Source organism: Dendrobates tinctorius, unplaced genomic scaffold (assembly GCF_039654945.1).
Source record: "Dendrobates tinctorius isolate UK_male_01 unplaced genomic scaffold, ASM3965494v1 ptg000265l, whole genome shotgun sequence".
Lineage (NCBI taxonomy): Eukaryota > Metazoa > Chordata > Amphibia > Anura > Dendrobatidae > Dendrobates > Dendrobates tinctorius.
In genome coordinates, this window is record NW_027361932.1 from 5724074 (window position 1) to 5743378 (window position 19305).

The window sequence follows — 19305 nt, forward strand, 5'->3', positions numbered from 1 at the left end:
GGGTCCCTCGAATCCCCCGAACATGCGGTCTTGTGCTGACTAACAGGCTCATCCTCTAGGCCCATGGTGGCCCGTACTGCGCCGACCAGCTCCTCCACATATTCCGTGGAAAGGAGGTATTTCCTAGATTCGGCTGAATTAGAGGTTCCCGGTTGTTCCCAATTTTCGGAGCCTGAATTATGATTTTTCTGATTCAGACTCTGAGTCTTCCATCTGAATTTTCCGTTTTTTTGGGGGTGGTGAGCCCACAATCGGAGGGAGTGGAGATGGTGGAGGGGGGGACAGTGCGGCCAGGGAAGTCTGAACCTGGTGAGTAACCAGGCTGCGGATTTCGTCAATTAGTGACGGGTGTTCAGCCCTGACCACCCTGTCTATGCAAGCTTGATAATTTTTTTTCGCCCAATTTGAGGGGAGTTTTGCACTGCATATGGCACATATGGCCGACTTGCTGGTGGTATTGGTGCTTTTGTGGGCAGACTTTTCTCCCTATAAGAAAAGGGGGAGAAGTATTTTGAGGACCTCTATCCCAAGATCGCCCCACTAGGACCCACCCCAGTTACACTTACTGTGGCTGGGGCAGCACTGGGCTCTGCAGACGCAGGGCAGGAAGAACCGTCCATACTGACAGGGAATTTGCCTTACCTGTCGGCGTCTTCCGGCGGGTTAATAGAGGGTTAACCCCGCCCTCAGCGCAGTATTTTCGTTTTAACCCTCCTCCCTGGGTCCCGGGGCAGGCACAGCGAGTGCTGGCGAGCTCCGCACGCTGGCAGCTGAATGGGGGCAGCCATGACAGGAAGTTGTCATACATACCCCGGAAGTGGCCGCGCGTGACGTCACTTCCGGGTCACAGCATGGCGTGCAACAGGAGGAGGAGAGACCGGAGAGCTGCGGGAGGCCTCCGGTCGGGGATCACTGGCCTGCTTTACTCCCCATAGGGGAGCGCAGGTGGGCCAGGAAGGTCCTGTGTTCTTATGAAGACGGGAGCAGTACAGAGGAGGGGAGGCAGCGCCGCCGACCACCACTGCCCAGCTTAAGAATTACAGGTACGCTGCAGCAGCCGGCCACACAGCATACCGCACCTCTCCATGCCCCATGGGGGACATGAGAGACACTGGTGAGAGGGAGGTGGGAGGGGCCTTTTAACCTCTCGTGCTTCCTGTCCCCCATTAGGGTGTGGAGACAACCTCCTATGCTGTCGTGGAAGGTTGCTAGAGAAAAAGCATTTATAATGTCCCCATTTCCTATGGGGCGTTGGTTCCCCAGACTAGTCAGCCCTCTTCCCATATTTTCACGTCCCTGTGGGTGTGGTGACATAATTTGCTTGAGCCGGTGTCCTCGCAATCTTGTGCATGCACGACGCCTATTTCGGCAGGGTCAATGCGTCTCTGAATTGAGATATATGCTTCCCGGCTTTCAGAGACGCACTGCACATGACCAGAAGTTCAGAAGATGCCTTCCAGTCATGCGCAGTGCACCTTTGACACCGGGATGCATATACCATAGACACAGTGATGCTGCCCGAATGAGCGGCGTGCATGTGCTAGATTTTCAGGGGCTGGCGATGTCTGCGTGTGCAAATTAAAATCACCCAATCAACTAATCAAAGCCCTCACTAGCATAGGAAACCGGACATTATAAATGCTTTTTTAAAGCATTTATTTAACTGAACCGATAAACTCAAAATGGCGCTTTTACAGTAGAATCTTTTTTTTTTTTTCAAAACATATATTCAGTGTGCAACATAGGGGGCAGGTCACTGACGTCAATGACCTGTCCGAAGCCATACAGATGAGTATGTAATCGGAGCACCACATGAAGCCTCGCGCCCCCCATCTCAGGCCTGCCCCAAAGCACAATAATCTCCTTAACTGAAAACTACAAATAAAGATTTAACCACTTAACGACCGCCTATACGCCTTTTAACGGCTTTAGTTAAGGGTACTTAAACCACAGCACCGTGAATTCACGGCGCTGTGGAAAAAGTGTATAGCTCCCCCCAGATTCGGATTTTCTCCAGGGTCTCGGCTGCCGGGGGTAGCTGTGACCCCAGAGAACATGATTCAGGTCGGTTTTTTTACCGACCACGCTTTTGCGATCCCCGTTATTAACCATTCAGATTCCATTCATTGATTGAATGTACATTTTGATATCTGTGAAACTCTTATCACAGTGATAAAAATAAAAAAAATAGTAAAATAACTCCCCTTTATCACCCCCTTAGTTAGGGAAATATAATGAAATAAAATAAATTTATTTTAATTTTTCGGTTGGGATTAGGGTTAGGGGTGTGTAGGGGTTAGGGGTGGAGCTAGAATTGAGGGGTTTCCACTATTTAGGCACATCAAGGGGTCTCCAAATGCGACATGGCGCCACCATTGATTCCAGCCAATTTTGCATTCAAAAAGTCAAATGGTACTCTCTCCCTTCCGAGCCCAGACGTGTGCCCAAACAGTGGTTTACCCCAACATTTGGGACATCAGCGTACTCAGGACAAATTGCACACCAACTTTGGCGGTATAATTTCTCCTGTTACCCTTGGGGAAAATAAAAAGGGGCTAAAAAAAAACACAATTGTGGAAAAAAATGATTTTTTTATTTTCACAGCTCTGCGTTATAAACTCCTGTGAAGCACTTGAGGGTTCAAAGTGCTCAACACACATCTAGATAAGTTCCTTGGGGGGTTTAGTTTCCAAACTAGGGTCACTTGTTGGGGGGTTTCCACTGTTTAGGCACATCAGGGGCTCTCCAAACGCAACATGGCGTCCAATCTCAATTCCAGCCAATTCTGCATTGAAAAAGTCAATCGGCGCTCCTTCCTTTCCAAGCCCTGCCGTGCGCCCAAGCAGTGGTTTACCCCCACATGTGGGGTATCGGCGTATTTAGGAGAAATTGCACAACAAATTGTGTGGTTTATTTTCTTTTTGCTCTTGTGAAAATAAAAAAAATTGGTTCTGAAATAAAATGTTTATTTAAAAAAAAAAAAAAAGTTAAATGTTAATTGTTTTCCTTCCACATTGCTTCAGTTCCTGTGAAGCACGTAAAGGGTTAATAATCTTCTTGAATGTTGTTTGAGCACCTTGAGGGGTGCAATTTTTAGAATGGTGTTACTTTTGGGTATTTTCTGTCGTTTTCTTGTAAATTTTGTTGTAAAAATGAGAAATCGCTGGTCAACTTTTAACCCTTAACATTCTTAAAAAAAAAAAAAAAAAATTTGATTCCAAAATTGTGCTGATGTAAAGCAGACATGTCGGAAATGTTGCTAAGTATTTTTTGTGACATACCTCTCTGATTTAAGGGTGTAAAAATTAAGTTTGAAAATTACAAAATTTTAAAAAATTTCTTTTTTTTTTTTTTTTTTTCATAAACGCAAGTCATATAGAAGATATTTTACCACTAACATGAAGTAAAATGTCACGAAAAAAGTGTCAGAATCAGCGGGATCCATTAAAGCGTTCCAGAGTTATAACCTCATAAAGTGACAGTGCTTAGAATTGTAAAAATTGGCCTGGTCATTAAGCTGCAAATTGGCTCTGTCACTAAGGGGTTAAACAACCACAAGATGGATTTTATCAACACAGTCATTATAAGGGTGTGTGCACACACTGCGGATTCTGCAGCGGATTTGGCCGCTGCGGGTCCGCAGCAGTTTTTGCTGCGGTGTACAGTACCATTATTCCCTATGGGAATAAAAAAACCCGCAGTGCAGACGGTGCAGATTTTTCCGCACGGTTTTCCTGCGGATTACGCTGCGGTTTGCTATCTCCATTGTGGAGATGAAAAACCGCAGAGCAATCCGCAGGTAAAACCGCAGGTCTTTTGACCTGCAGATTTACCTGCGGATTTTACAAAATCCGCGCAGCCAAATCCGCACCCCAATCCGCAGCGTGTGCACATACCCTAACGGTGACGACCTAACACTGGTTGTAGATTACGGAGCACAATCCTGCTGACAGGTTTCCTTTAAAGCAGGGCTGTGGAGTCGGAGTCGTGGAGTCGGAGTCGGAGTCGGTGCTCATTTTGGTGGAGTCGGAGTTGGAGTCGGTATAAAATGGACCGACTCCGACTCCTAAAATACATAATAAATTGGGTACAGTAATTCAATGCAGGATGTGCTGAATATTTTTTCATAGGAATTTGGGAAAGTTATGAAATGTCCTATAAATGGCTGTTCTATTCCTGATCTAAGGCTACATTCACACACAGCGTTTTTCCTGTGTTTTTTGAGGATTCGTTTTTCAGCTGCAAAAGCTGATCATCTATTTAAAAAACCGCATCACCTGAAAGGTTTTTGAGCTCATAGATAATGTTTTCAATAGCAAAAGCAGATTAGAAATCTGCTCTATCTATCCATTTATCCATATCTGTCTATCCATATCGTATCTGTACCAAAAAGAATGAAAACCGGGTAGTACACCAATATATATATTCTGTTCTATCTAAATATCTTGATTATGGGATCATAAAAATGATTAAATGTCTGAGGTTCACATTGTGCTACAACAAATTTTTCACTTAAATATAAGCAATATGTGTGGGAGTCGGAGTTGGAGTCGGTGTAAGGGAAATTGAGGAGTCGGAGTCGCAGGTTTGGCTTACCGACTCCACAGCCCTGCTTTAAAGCCACAGGTGCTTCAAAGAAGGCAGAAGTTTATAATAAACTGTGAAAATGAGAATTTATTTTCCCCCAAAAAAGTTTTTTGCCCCAAGTGTAACGCAAGCATAATAAACCATATAATTTGTTGTGCAATTTCTCCTCAGCACAGATACCCCATATGGTCAAACTACTTTTGAGGTGCAGTGCAAAACTCAGAAGGGAAGACTTGTCATATTGGAGTTCAGATTTTTCTGGAATGGTTTGAGGGTGCCATGTCACATTGGCAGAGCTCCTGAGGTTCCAGAACAGCAGAACCTTCACCTCCCCACAAGGGACATCATTTTACAAACTACACCTCTCAATAAATTCATTTTGAGGTGCAGTGAGCATGTTGCATGTACCTCAGAGAAATTTATACCATGGTGTGGTGGTGAAAGAATTACATTTTTACTGCTAAAATACTTTTAGTCCCACATTTTTAATTTTTCTAAGGGCTAATAGGATAAAATGGACCTCTAAAATTGTTGTAATTTCTCCTGAGCACGCCAATAATCTGTTATCAGGAACTACTTGAGGAATGGTGGAAAGCTCAGAAGGGAAGGAGTGCCTATTATACCCCCTGCCCTCATAAGTGACCCAATTTTACAAACTACATCTCTCAATTCATCAAGGGGCAGTGATCATACTGACACCACAGGTGTCACATAACACTGGGCAGTGAACAAAAACGGATTACTCTTTACATCACAAAAATTTTGGAGATAAAACAGAGTCTACATTTTCACAAGGGGAAATAGGTATAAATGGTATCATAATGTGTCACACAAGTTCTGATGAACATTGAAAAACTCTATGTGGCTGTACAGTTTTGCTTCGCCATAAGAGACCCTGGAGGGACGGAGCGCTATTTGCTTCCTGGAACACAGATTTTCTTAGGAATAATTTGAAGACTCCATATACAGAGCCCCTAAGTGCCTGAAAAGCAGAGTCTCCTTCTCAAGTGACTCCATTTTGAAAATCCTATCCAAGCAGCAGTGAAAATTGCAAATCTGATGTATTGGCCAGTAGATCATGACCAGCTCATGCTTCTCAAGACATGCACCCGTTAATTAGGCGGACTCTGATCGCCACAAAAATGCCAAACCCGTGGATGATAAATGTGGTTTAGGCACACTGGGGCACAGAAGTGCATTTGCATTGCCATATTTTGAGACCTATAATTTTCCATATTTTTCTTGTGAGGGCTTATTTTTTGCGGGGCGAGGATTTTTTTGTTTTTATTGGAACCTTTCGGGCATGTGACTTTTTTTGATCGCCTTCCATTCTGATTTTAGGAATTCAAAGTGAACAAAAACCAGCAATTCCTGAATTAGTGTATTTTTTTGGGGGGTTGTCTTTATTCCATTCCGCATGTCGTAAAATTGATAAAGCAGCTTTATTTTTCAGGTCAGTACAATTATAGCAATACCACATCTCGTAGTTTTTACCATGTAAAAAATTTTTTAGAGAAAACGTTTGCATCACTGTAATGAGAATTGTAACTTTTGTTTCTTGCAGTACTTTATAGCTGTTAGTTCTGCACTGATACACAAGCTTGTTAGGGTAAGTGCACACGTTGCGGATTGTGCTGCGGGTTTGGCTAAATCCGCAGGTCAAATGACCTGCGTTTTACCTGCAGATTAGCCTGCGGTTTTCCCCTGCGTTTTGACGCCTGGTCATGGAGCAGATGTCAAACCGCAGCGGATTCCGCACAAAGAATTGACATGCTGCGGATTTAAAATCACACCTAATCCGTGCTGAAAAATCCACAGCATGTGCACAGCATCTTTCAATTTCCATTGACTATAAAGGTACTGTACAAAGCAGCAGAAACTGCTGTGGATCCGCAGGGCCAAATCCGCTGCAGATCCACAGCAGAATCCGCAACATGTGCACATACCCTTAGACTATTCTCTGAGCATGGTCTAACACGCATGCTAGCCTGGTGACTCTCATGTCGTCGTGACTACCTCGGGTCACCATGTCTCCCTGCCTACTAAATTCTGTAATTGCTGTCGATCACAGCATTTGGGGTTTTTACTGCTACTCCTAACAATGAGAGCCGGGTGTCGGCTATCATGTCAGCTAAACACCGGGCGGCGATCGTGCGTACAGTTTCTGTGCCCGCAAAATTGCTATGACGTGTCATGTCCAAGGTCTGGAAGGGGTTAAAACAGGCAGGGAATTGTTTTATCTCACAAAAAGGATCATCCGCCCTATCTGTATACTCTTTTGCTTCCCCCCCTGTCCAGGAGCTGTGGTATGATCAGACCATGTTCCTGCACGATCAGGAGAACCATTACACAGTGCATAGCAGGGGCACATTTGTTATCTCAGCACAGGAACTTATTTTTTATTCCGAGACCTAAATTCTACAATTGAACATATTTAAAAAAAAAAAAAACAACAAACATTAAAAATGTACTTGCTTTGTGGGAAAACGTGTTTAAGTTAGAGCGATCAATTAATAAAGAGGTGGAAATGGAAAATGAGTAGGGTAAAGATGCACTGGACTGCTAGGGAATGCTAAGTGTGGACCAAGTTTCTTAATAAAATATTTGAACAAAGAATAATTGGCAGTATGCAATTATGAAGCTAAAGGTATGATTTTTTTTTATTAGTCTCCAACAAGGCACAATGCTTGGATTGAACAATTTGTGGTGATAAAATGCCATTAATGATGTCATTGCTTGCTACTTGAGACTAATTTATAGCCCTGCATCTTGTTTCAGAAAAGATCCACATTTACACTGACCAAAAGGAAGCCCTACAGATTGTGAAAATGCTGAAAGGCTCTCGGTTCAAATCATTCCAGTCAAGAGAAGATGCAGAAAAGTTTGCTACAGGCATTTGTGACTATTATCCATCACCCAGCAAATCCTCTCTTTCCTTGTCACCTGTGAAACTCTCTTCTGGTCTTCTTAGAGGTAGTAGGCTGTGTCCTTTAGTGCAGAGCTTTCAAAGTCTGTGTATGAGTAAATAACTTTCAGAACACCCCTTCAAACTCCAATCTAGATTAAGTTGATTTTAATCTGAAATGTCTAAATTACTAATATAATTATACATTAATTAACAAGTCCCTACAGTTTCTTCTCTACTTTTTTTTTTTTTTTTTCTCTTCATTTTTGATGGCCACTCAGTGCATGTGGGGATACTCAAACAGAATGTAATCAGGGGTTGCAGCTCCTGTCCCCACTCTGAAACAAAGTGTCATCAGGGGCTTGTCGCTTCTACAGAGAGCATGTGCCCATTGTCAATTCCTACTTATGATCAATATGTAATCCCTTCTCACAGTGTAGGGAAGATTGAATAGTAGAGACTTTCTAATTCTTTAAACATTCAGAATTAGAAGAATTTATTTAAATTTCGAACTGCACCTTTTAAAGGGTGGTGAACAATATGAATGAGGTAATGAAAATGGTGAATGCTTATATTATAATGGAGTTATGAGTTATTGCAGTGAAATGCTGAGGGCATTTGAGTACTTGCAGTGTCGCAGTGTGAGAGCAGCTAATTGAAACTAGCTTTTCCCAGGTAGCTCAAACATCGGGTCTTATAGATTTATTAGGAAATAGCTGTCAAGTCTAGAAAACCAAGCAGATTTTTCCCACCTGCTCCCTTGCTAACATGTACAGTGGGGAAAATGCGTATTTGATGCAAACTTGTAAAATCGGTAGTGTAACTAAACTATTTAAAAATCATACAATGTGATTTTCTGTCTCTCGCTGTTGAAATGTATCAGCGATAAACATTATAGACCTCTACATTCTTTGTAGGTGGGAAAACTTACAAAGTTAGCAGTGTATCAAATATTTTCCATACTGTAGGTGTTAAACCAAAGGGGAGAAAAGTGTCTCAAATGCCATAACACGCTGACTCCTTAGCTGCTGGAAGCCCACATGACATACCGTACAAATACTTTTTTATTTTTTATTTTTTTATATATATATCTTCATAATGGATTGTGTAAACTCTGATTATTATCAGGGAACATACTGGATGAATCCAAATTTGTGATGTGTGTAATGCTTAAAGGGGGTATTCCCATATACAGTTCCTTAACCCAATATAAAATAATGGTAATATTAGCAAATAACTCCAATAGCCAATATAGTATAGTATTTATAATACTGCTTGTCATTCATCATGTGCAGGCATTGCAGGACCTTAAATTTCATGGTTACAACCACTGATACAGTGAGAGCTTGTTGCTAGTGGTCATAATCATGGATATTGCAGGTCTTGCAATGCCTGCCCATGAGGAAAGCGACATTGAGAATCATAAAAACAATACTACATTTTTAATTGTACGTATTTGCTAATATTACACCTACCACATATTGGGATAGGATTTTGGTGATGGTTATACCCCTTTTATTGTATGTTCACTAATATAGCCCCATGTTTTTTCTAGAAGGTTCCTGGGGGAAGATATGACCTATAATAGAAATAAAACTCTTAAAGGGAATCTGTCACCCATATTCAGTAATATCATGTAAAGATATCACTAAATTGTGCGTCCCATAAGGATTCTAGTAGGGCTTTTGACTCCCCCCGACCCCGCACCTTTGAGGCATAAATACCTTTTTTAGCTTGTTGGGGATGCATGCAAATCGCCGCGGTCCGGTCCGATGGGCGTGGCTTAGTGGTCTTCCCCCCCCCCCCCCCCCCCCTCGGCTTGCTTCACGTAATCTTCGTCTGTGAATACCACAGACGCCGTTGGTTTCCGCGCTTGCGCAATGTAAAGGCCCCTGGCGCCTGCGCAGTATGCTTTGCCCAACTGTTGGCGAAGCATAAAATCGCTACTGCGCAAGCGCCGGTATTTTCCAGCGCAGTCTATACCCCGGAAGTCTTCACATGCAGGACACACTTCCGGGGCATAGACCGTGCTGGAAAATACCGGCACTTGTGCAGTAGCGATTTTATGCTTCGCCCACAGTTGGGCAAAGCATACTGCGCAGGCGCCGGGGGCCTTTACATTGCGCAAGTGCGGAAACCAACGGGGTCTGTGGTATTCACAGACGAAGATTACAAGAAGCAAGTCGAGGAGATGGGGGGAGAAAACCACTAAGCCACGCCCATCGGACCGGACCCCGGCGATTTGCATGCATCCCCAACAAGCTAAAAAGGTATTTATGCCTCAAAGGTGCGGGGTCGGGGGGAGTCAAAAGCCCTACTAGAATCCTTATGGGACACAGACTTTAGTGATATCTTTACATGATATCACTAAATATGGGTGACAGATTCCCTTTAACACGTTTCTGTATTTTATCCCTTTTTATTTTATACTGTTCATATTTGTATGTGTCTAATTTCATTGTTTAATTTTTTTTTTTTTTTTTTTTCCTTTTTTTGTACCCAAACTCCCAAAGGAGAAAAGTATAGTATAGTTATATTGTGTATATCAGAGTGCAAGGAAAACATGTATAAGGTGCCCAAGAAAGCGGAGAGAGATGTGCAGGTGTAAACTGAGAGTGGTGGCAGCGAATGATGTGGCTGTGTGAACTGGCTGTGGAGTGCACTTGGATCATTAGCTGCTTATTCCAATAAGTGAGTGGACGAGTGAGCGTGAGAATCGGAATACCCCTCTACAGTGGTTTCCAAGTCATGGGCATTGTTTGTGACAAGATGATTAAGGCATTATTGTATTTTTGGGTTAGTAGAAGACCTTTCTAAACTATATCTTTATTGAATGTGTAGATGGGTTGTCTGCTCCAGATGTAGAATGCCTGAATAAAGAGAAGGCAAACAGCTTCAAAAGCCCTAGGACACAAGATTTGACAGCAAAACTGAGGAAGGCTGTAGAAAAAGGAGACCTCGCCACATTCTCTGATCTGATCTGGAGCAATCCTCGTTATCTTATAGGATCTGGAGACAATCCAACTGTTGTCCAGGTAATGGAGATTAAAAATGAGGCCAGACAAAATGTTGACATTTATAAAGTGTTAACTTTGATGAGAACATCAAAAGATGTCTCCTAATATAGGTTAAATGTGATACAGCACTTAATTGATGATTATCTGTTTTATTTTTAATTGTAACAATTATTGTGTAGCGTTAATGACCGTAAGAATGATATGCACTCTAGAATAAAATGGCAGCTCAAAGAAGGAAAACTCGTGGCATTATGGAAATTGCATGATTGATAGACATGTTAATGATATGCAAGTGATAAAAAAGAGTATAAACACTTTATTTACCTTGGCATGCTATCAATGAGGTTACTTAAGAAGATCTTTCACCTAGTTTTTCCATGTTGAACTGGACACGTAATGGTGACTGTAGGGTAGATTTTTTTTTTTTTTTTTTTTTCCCTACTTTAAAGGGAATCTGTCACCTATTTTTTTGGACTATCAGCTGCCGGCACTGCCATCAGGGGCTTATCTACAGCATTCTGCAATGCTGTAGATAAGCCCCCCATATAACCTGAAAGATAAGAAAAACGAGTTAGATTATACTCACCCAGGGGCAATCTGGTCCGGCGCTTCCTGTTGTGAATTCTCAATCTGGTTCCCCTCTGGTGATTACTGAAGATAGTGGAGCTGGTCAGATTGAGAGTTCTCTTTCTGGGCTCCCTCTGGTGGTTACTGGAGGTAGTGGAGCTGATCTGATTGACAGAGGCTTGCCACCTGATAATGAGGAAGACGATTGGAGATCTGGGGTATCTGATTGGGATTTAAGACAGCTGACTCTCTATCTCTGCTGGTGATTTTTTTTTTTTTTTTTTTCCTGTGCCTCCAGAGGTCTGATGTCTCCTGCTCTTTCCCTGCATTTTCAGCTAAGTGGTTCACTTGTTGTTCTGTTTGCATTTGATCTGGTTTTGTTTATCTCTGCTTTGTGCGGGTAGCAGCTAGCTCCGGCTGGGGCTGTGCTGAATCACCGCCCATATGTTACTGCATGTGCCAGTTTGTTTTGTCCCCTTTTATATTGGTTTCTTTTTGCTTTGCTTTCAGAATATACCAGAGTGCTGATATAGTGGGGGAGCGAAGTTGTGTGACTTCAGTGTTTTTTGCATCAGACGTGTTAGACTTTTGCAGGTTTTTTTGCGTGATTGCAGACAGTGTGTTTCCTGTCCTGTCTAGTCAGTGTGGGCCCCATCGTTTGCTCAGTCTATTTTTCTGCCTGCGTTTGTATTATCATCTTGTCTCACCGACAGTATATGTTTGGGGGCTATCTATTCCCTTGGGGTCTGCTCCGGGGCAGTTTAGATTTCCCCTTTCTTGCTTTAGGCTTAGTTAGCTCTCCGGCTGTGCCGAGGCGTCTAGTATCATCGTAGGTTCGCTCCACGGCTACTGCTTGTTGTGTGGACAGGATCAGGGGTCTACATCCGCTTAGTTACCAACCTGTCTGGTTTTCTGTGGCTTAGCCTGGGCCTGCTATCCTCCTTGGTGCCCATTTATAACAGCCTCCCATCTTCTAACGATGACGTACTCTTCTTTGCTTCCCGTTGCGGCTCCGGCGCAGGCGTACTTTCTCTGCCCTGTTGAGTGCAGAGTACTGCAGTGCGCTGGCGCCGGGAAAGGTCAGAGAGGTTCTGCGCACTGCAGTGCGCCTGCGCAGAAGCTGCAACAGGAAGCAAAGAAGAGGTCTTGGTTGCAGTAACTTATATGTCTGGGCTTGTGACATCACAAAAGGGGCTGGTTTACCTGTGCTCTCCCCTAGCTGCCAGGGTGCACATTTTTGTAAGAAATCTTACAATAATCATAACTTGGCTTGAGAACTTGGCAGACACATCACTCATCTTATTGAAATTAGCTTTCTAAGGACTCCAGACACGGACTAGCTATTCCACCCTGTTCATGAGAAATCCATTTCTCGGGTTCTGCTGGCACTGGAATCTAGCAAAAGGCGCTGAAGCGAAGCTCTATTGAAGCACGTCCCAATATGTCATTTTCTTATTTCTATCATAACGCGACGTGAGTTTGTCAAATAGTTAGATCCTAACTCTCGGCTGTGGAAGCACATGTTGATTAGACAAAGGGAATTCTCTCTGCTAATTAAGACATTCCGGAGGGAAGGAGTGAGGAGAGAGTGTAGGGTTACAGGCAAGCGAGTGAAAATTCTCCCCTGGGGCAGGGGAAGGAGGGTCGCAGCTGCAGCATGAGTGCAGGGCCGAAGGGGAAAGGAGGGGGTCGCTTGCCTCTGTGTAGCTATGACTGTAGCAGAAAGTTCTGGAAAGTGTAGAGAATGGAAGATTCCGGAAGGTATGCTAATAAGGGAAATCATAGCTCATATTCACCTTATCGTGACATGTACAGTGCCGGCAAAAAAAATCTTTACACTTGCGCAGCAAAAAAAAACTTTACATATAAAATCCACATCATAATTTCACTTTTTAAAAGTGTACACAATGGGGGAGATAATAAAAAACTGTCTAATATTAAAGCTGGCTTTGTTGCAAATATCAACCAATCAACGCTCAGTTTTCACTTCTCTGGTAAAGCGAAAGCTGCACTCTGATTGGTTGTTATGTGCAGCTCAGCCAGTTTTGCTATTAGGCAGTCTTTTATTATCTCCCACAATGGGTCGAAAGAAGCTTAAAATGGAAGAGAAATCCCGTGCCTTGGCTCTGCTCGTGAAGGGGGATTCAGTGATTGCTGTAGCTAAAGATCTGGGAGTGTCAAGAGAAGCAATTTATCAACTGAAGCGGTCGGCGGCATCATTGCCTCCTGGGATGGTACCGCAGAGGAAGTCGGGCTCTGGCGCACCTAAGAAGACTTCACCAAGGACTGATAAGCTTCTGAAGCGTGAAGTGATGACACATCCTTCTATAACTGCTGGTGAACTAAAAACAAGTACCCTATGCTCCTCCAGAACATCGCAACTAGGACAATTCGTCACCGCCTGCAGAAGGACCTGGGTCTACCATGTTGCCGTGCCGCAAAGAAGCCCCTGCACACAGCAGCAATGAAGAAGAAAAGGCTTGCCTTTTGTAAGAAATATCAAGATTGGACATCTGAAGAGTGGAAGAAAGTGATGTTTAGTGATGAGAGCACTTTCAGGCTGGTCAGGGGAGGCTCAAAGGTTGTGCGTCGTCCGAATACCGTGTCTCAGTATGACCCAAAATATACAGTTAAGACTGTTAAACACCCTGACAGTGTGATGGTGTGGGGTACATTCAGTGGAAGCATGGGCAGGGCAGGTTTGTACTTCCTTCCCAAGAATGTAATTATGAAAGCAAGCAATTATATTGCTGTTTTGGAAGAACACAAGCTTACTTTTTGGGTCATACATCAGGGTGATTACTTTATGCACGATAGAGCCCCGTCCACAAAGCCAAGGCCGTGAGAAAGTTTCTAAGTGACCATAACATTAATATTTTAGAGTGGCCAGGTAATTCCCCTGACCTTAACCCCATAGAAAATGCCTGGAATTTAATGAAAAACAAGGTTCAAGAGACACGACCCAGCAACATCAACAATCTAAAGGAGGTGCTGAAGACACTGTGGGTAAACATGGTCTCCACATACTTAGCCAGCCTTGCTGAATCCATGCCTAAACGACTGCAGATGGTGATAAAATGTAAGGGTGACATGACAAAATACTAATTGTAATAAAATATCCACAATAAAACACTTGAATCCACTTGAATATTAAGATTTTGTGGTTTCATTGAACTTGTAAAGATTTTTTTTGCCAGCTCTGTACCTAGAATGAACACTACAAGGGTCGAGTTACCATAAACTTCTACTCCACCGCATCATCTCAGGAGAAAGACCGGTATGACTTTCCCATGTGATAGTCTATTCCCTGTGTTTCCCACATGGTCACAATACTAACCTCCTATTATTGCATCCGAGACAAAAGCGGGACTTGTTGCTGAAGAGCATACACTTCCATTGCTATATTTCTTTGCAGCTTTGGAGAGCTGTATTGTAAGGTCAGTGGAACATCTGTAGCTGGATTTCTGGCTCATAAACCAATGTAGTGCAAATGCCTTATGGTGATCTGTGTAGAGAATGTTTGATGCCTTAGGCTTGGTATGTGGCGTTCAGTCTCGCTTGCCGTACAGAGTGGATCCCTACACACCATGTTTTTAATCTGATGATCTGTCCGTGCAGAGGTTTGCCTCTGTGCACCTCTAGCGAAAATTCCAGTCCAGTGCTAACATCTCGGCCTTTGTGCATTGCAAGGGATTCTCAGTTCAATCATACTGACCCTCTTAGATTGTTGCAATAACTGGCATGTCAAAGAACAGAATGCACGGCACAATTATTCCATAAGACTTAAGTTTATTCTTGAGGTTTCATATGGCTAAAGTAAACTTGCTTTAAATCATACTTTCATGCCCCTCTCACATGCAGTTTTTGGTGATCGAGTGCTGATACTGCGCAGGCGCGGGCAGCGCCATCTTGGAAGAAATTTTTATTTTTTCTTTAGCAAAATGGCGCCGCCTGTGCAATAGCAGCTATTGGATCACAGCTATGTACACTGATAGCTGCTACTGCGCAGGCGCCATGTTTAATTTTTTCAGTGTACAAACACTGGGGCAGGTCATTGATGGAACCGTGACCTGCCAGCAGTCTGCATTATGAATACCTAATCAGAGCACCACATGACACCCACCCGCCGCCCCAGGGCACAAGCAATATCCTTAACTAAAGACTGAAAATGAAGATTAATAAACAACCATAAGACGGATTTCATCACAAAAAAAATCCAGCAAATTCTGCACTCCCAAATCCAAATGCCCTTACTCCTTTTGAGCCCCATTTAGCGTCTACATGTTTGGCTTTTCGGGAACGATGAGAGCCCACCTAATTTAAGGGTGCTTGTCTCCAGAAGCATGAGCTGCACATAAGGTACTTGGCGCTACACCGTACTGGGCACTACAATGGCAGTTGACAATTTTCACTCTTCAACATTCACTGCTGATTGTTTCTGCAGAACACACGGAGTCAAAATCGTCACTACACCTGTAGCTGTAGATAATTTCACAAAGGGGTGTAATTTCCAAAATGGGGTAACCTGAGTGGTGATTCTGTTCTTCTGGCATTTAGGGTCTCTATAGAGTCCAGAAACTTTTCTATAAAAATTTGTTCTCCAAGAGTCAAATAGCGCTCCATCCCTCCCGAGTCTCGCTGTGTGACTAAGCAGTACTGTACAGCCACATATGGGGTATTGCCACGTTCAGCAGAAATTGTGACCTATTTTGGAATTTTTTTTTACCATTTTCCCGTGTGAAAATGTAAAATCTGGGGCTAAAATTTTTTTCTCCTTCGCCTCATTGGGGGACACAGACCATGGGTGTTATGCTGCCACTAGGAGGTTAACATTGAGTTGATACAAAAAAGTTAGCTCCTCCTCTGCAGTATACACCCTCATGCTGGCTCCAAGAGAATCAGTTCATGCTTAGTGTCCGTAGGAGGCACACGGGTCTGGTCTTAAGACCAAAAATCCTTTTCTTATTTTTAATTTTGAATATTTTTTTTAACCTTTTTCTTCGGATGAAGGGGCGACAGATCCTGTCAATGCTCGCATCTCCCCGAACCAACAACAGGCGAGCACGTGGAGTATCGCCTCCATGTGTCCTCTCGTGGGACGCCATGCCTGGGTAGATTTTTAGGGGTGATGGGTTCCTTAAAGGGCACTGGTCTCCCCGCACCATCAACAGATGAGCACATGGAGTGTCGCCTTCATGTACCCTCTTCTGCAGCCAGGCCTAATGCCGGACAACCAGCCCTGTCCTATCCTAGGGGATTGAACCCATTGGATGTACAGAGGCACCCCTTTTGGAGTCCATGCAGCCCCCACTGCATCACCACTGTTAAGCGTATGATGCAAGGCGGACTGTCCCTCTCCACCTCCCTATTAAAGGGATGGTGGAGTGACGGTTCCCTGCACCGTCCAAACAGCAGCGACAGCAGGATGACTGACAGCATCTGGACCTGCTACACACAGTTGCGTTACCTGCCATCCACCAGCTTCTCCGGGTAAGTGCCAGGGCTGGAGGGCTCTGAGCAGGTGGTCCAGGGTGACGCGCAGTGGGGGGAGAATATCTGGCCTCCTGTTTGGCATCGGCCGGCACCAAAAATTTAGCCTTCGGCCTTGTGCAGGCCGGATACTCCACATTCGCGCTATGACGCACGACGCCCACTATTTTGGCGCTTCTCGTCCAGAACGTGAAGCGCCCATGCAGATCTCGGCGGCCATTTTCATTCTCCTGCCGCTTCCAGACACGAGTTCACATCCGGAAGCTGCTGCATTGGACCCGGCGGTATTCAGTGCTGAGGACAGCGCTAATCCAGCGAGGACTCCGGGGATCCAGGTAAGGAGGCGTTGCTCCTTCCCCCCTGCAGTATCCCCCTGCAGTTTACCCGGTCTGCTAGGAATACAGCAGCACACATAACATATGGAGTTTCCATGTCCCAGTCCAAAGAGTCTAATAAGACTTTCAGTCTTCTTCATACCGCAAAGCCTGCGACCCCCAAATGCGCTTTGGAGCATAAGGGGTAACAGGAGAAAATGAACAGTGCAATTCATTATGCAATACGGCCGAGTACATTAATGCCCGTTAAATGGTTGAAAACGCCTCTTGAGGCACAGTTCAAGGCTCAAAATAGCGAGTCAGCGCCATATTACAGTGCAGATTTTGCTGCACTGGTTTGATGGTGCCATGTCACATTGGCAGAGTCCCTGGGGATAAAGTACAGCAGATTACACCTCCCAATGAATTCAAGGGCCACAATAGAAATTGGGTCAGTTTTATACCGTTTTGCAATAAAGCAAAAACAATTACTGTACATTTCTACCCCCCCCCCCAAAAAAAAAAAAAAAAAAAAGGGATTTTTGTGTACTCACCGTAAAATACTTTTCTCCGAGCCACTCATTGGGGGCACACAGAGCTTGGGTGTTAGTATCAGCTGTATAAGTTGATAAAAAAAAAAAGGAAAAAAAGATAGCTCCTCCTCTGCAGTATACACCCTCATGCTGGCTCCAAGATAACCAGTTCAGCGCAAAAGCAGTAGGAGATCATTAATATTATATCAGAATACAAACACATCAGACTCAAGAAAACAAGAGCAACAACAGGGTGGGTGCTGTGTCCCCCAGTGGCTTGGAGAAAAGGATTTTATGGTGAGTACACAAAAATCCCTATTTCTCCTTCGCCTCATTGGGGGACACAGACAATGGGACGTCCCAAAGCAGTCCATGGATGGGGAACATAAAAGATCGAACCCCACGTACCAAATGACTAAAGATGCGCTACCGCCGCTTGCAGAATACGTCTGCCAAGGGCCGCACATGCAGAAGTCTGAATGTGAATAATGTAGTATGCGCAGGTTGGACCAAGTCGTAGCCTTGCAGACCTGTTCTGCCAACGCCTGATGCCGAATGGCTCAAGAAGCGCCCACCGACTGAGAAGAGTGTACATCAACCCCGCTGGGATAGGCTTGCCTCTGATGCAGTAGGACTCCTGAATAGCTGAGCAAATTCATTTGGCTATTATGGCCCTGAAGCGGCTAAACCCTTCCTGACCCTCAGGAAGCACGAATAGGGCGTTTGACTTACGGAAGGGCACCATCCTAGAGATGCACCTTCTGAGAGCCCTCACTACATCCAGGGTGTGAAAAGCTCCTTCCACCTGATGTACTAGTGCTGGACAAAACGAAGGAAGGACAGTGTCGTTGTTAAGATGGAAAGACAAAACCTCCTTGGGCAAAAAGAACGGAGACTGTCTGAGGACCACCTTTTCCTGGTGGAAAAAAAGAAGAATCAGGCAAAGAGCTCTACAGGACAGAGCGGCTAGCTCCGAAACTTGCCTGATGGACGTCACTGCGACAAGAAATGTGAGTTACCAAGACAGAACTGTCAGCGAGACATCCTGCAACGGTTCGAAAGACGTCTCCTGAAGAGCACCCAGGACCAAGTTAAGGTCCCAGGCCTCCAACAACATTCTATAGAGGTGGACGACATGGGAGTCTCCCCGAATGAAATTCCTCACTTGCAGTTTGGAAGCAATCCTACGCTGGAATAAAACGGATAAGACCGAGATCTGGCCTTTGAGGGAGCTGGGCGCCCAACCTATTGCAGACCAGTCTAGAGAATTAAAAAATGGAAGTAACAGAAGATACAAGGAAGACGCCCGCGGTCCCTGCACCATGCGAAAAAGGTTTTCAGGTGTGGTGATAGATGTAAACTGATGCAGGCTTCCGAGCGCTAATCATGGTGGAAAAAATGAGAGAAACCAGCTTGTTAGAACCCAGGCTTCAACGGCCAAGCCGTTAAACACAAGACCCCCAAGTTCTGGTGGCAAGTCAGACCTTGGAAGAGCGGATCACGATGATCCAGCAGTCGCCAGGGGACATTGGAGACAATCCGCACTACCTCTGCATACCACGCCCAGTGTGGCCAATCTGGGGCGTCTAGGATTACGGGAACCCCTTCCTGTGAAAATCTGCTAACTTTCCCATGCCTGGGATATGCACTGCTGAAAATGCCTCTGCCCATCGAAGAATGTGGGTTACCTCGCGCATGGCCGCCCTGCTACGGGTACTCCTGAGATGATTGATATATGCGACATCCATGGCTTTGTTAGATTGAATTTGGATGGGGTAACCCGCCAGAAGATAATGGAATCTACTTCAGAGCTAGCCTGATCGCTCGGATATCCCGGACATTGATCGGGAGGCTCAACTCCCGAGTTGACCAGCGCCCCTGAGCAGTGTGGT

The 19305-nt window shown here is 44.5% G+C and overlaps 1 protein-coding gene across 4 annotated transcripts in view; it reads left to right on the plus strand.

Moving 5' to 3' along the window:
- ANKLE2 (ankyrin repeat and LEM domain containing 2) overlaps positions 1–19305 on the plus strand; it is a 155190-nt gene that overhangs the window by 25107 nt on the left and 110778 nt on the right. For all 4 annotated transcript variants that reach the window (XM_073559035.1, XM_073559034.1, XM_073559033.1 and 1 more), the window contains 2 exons: positions 7366–7560; positions 10334–10527. In XM_073559035.1, the coding sequence (XP_073415136.1) occupies positions 7366–7560; positions 10334–10527 (389 nt within the window). The remainder of the gene's footprint in view (positions 1–7365; positions 7561–10333; positions 10528–19305) is intronic.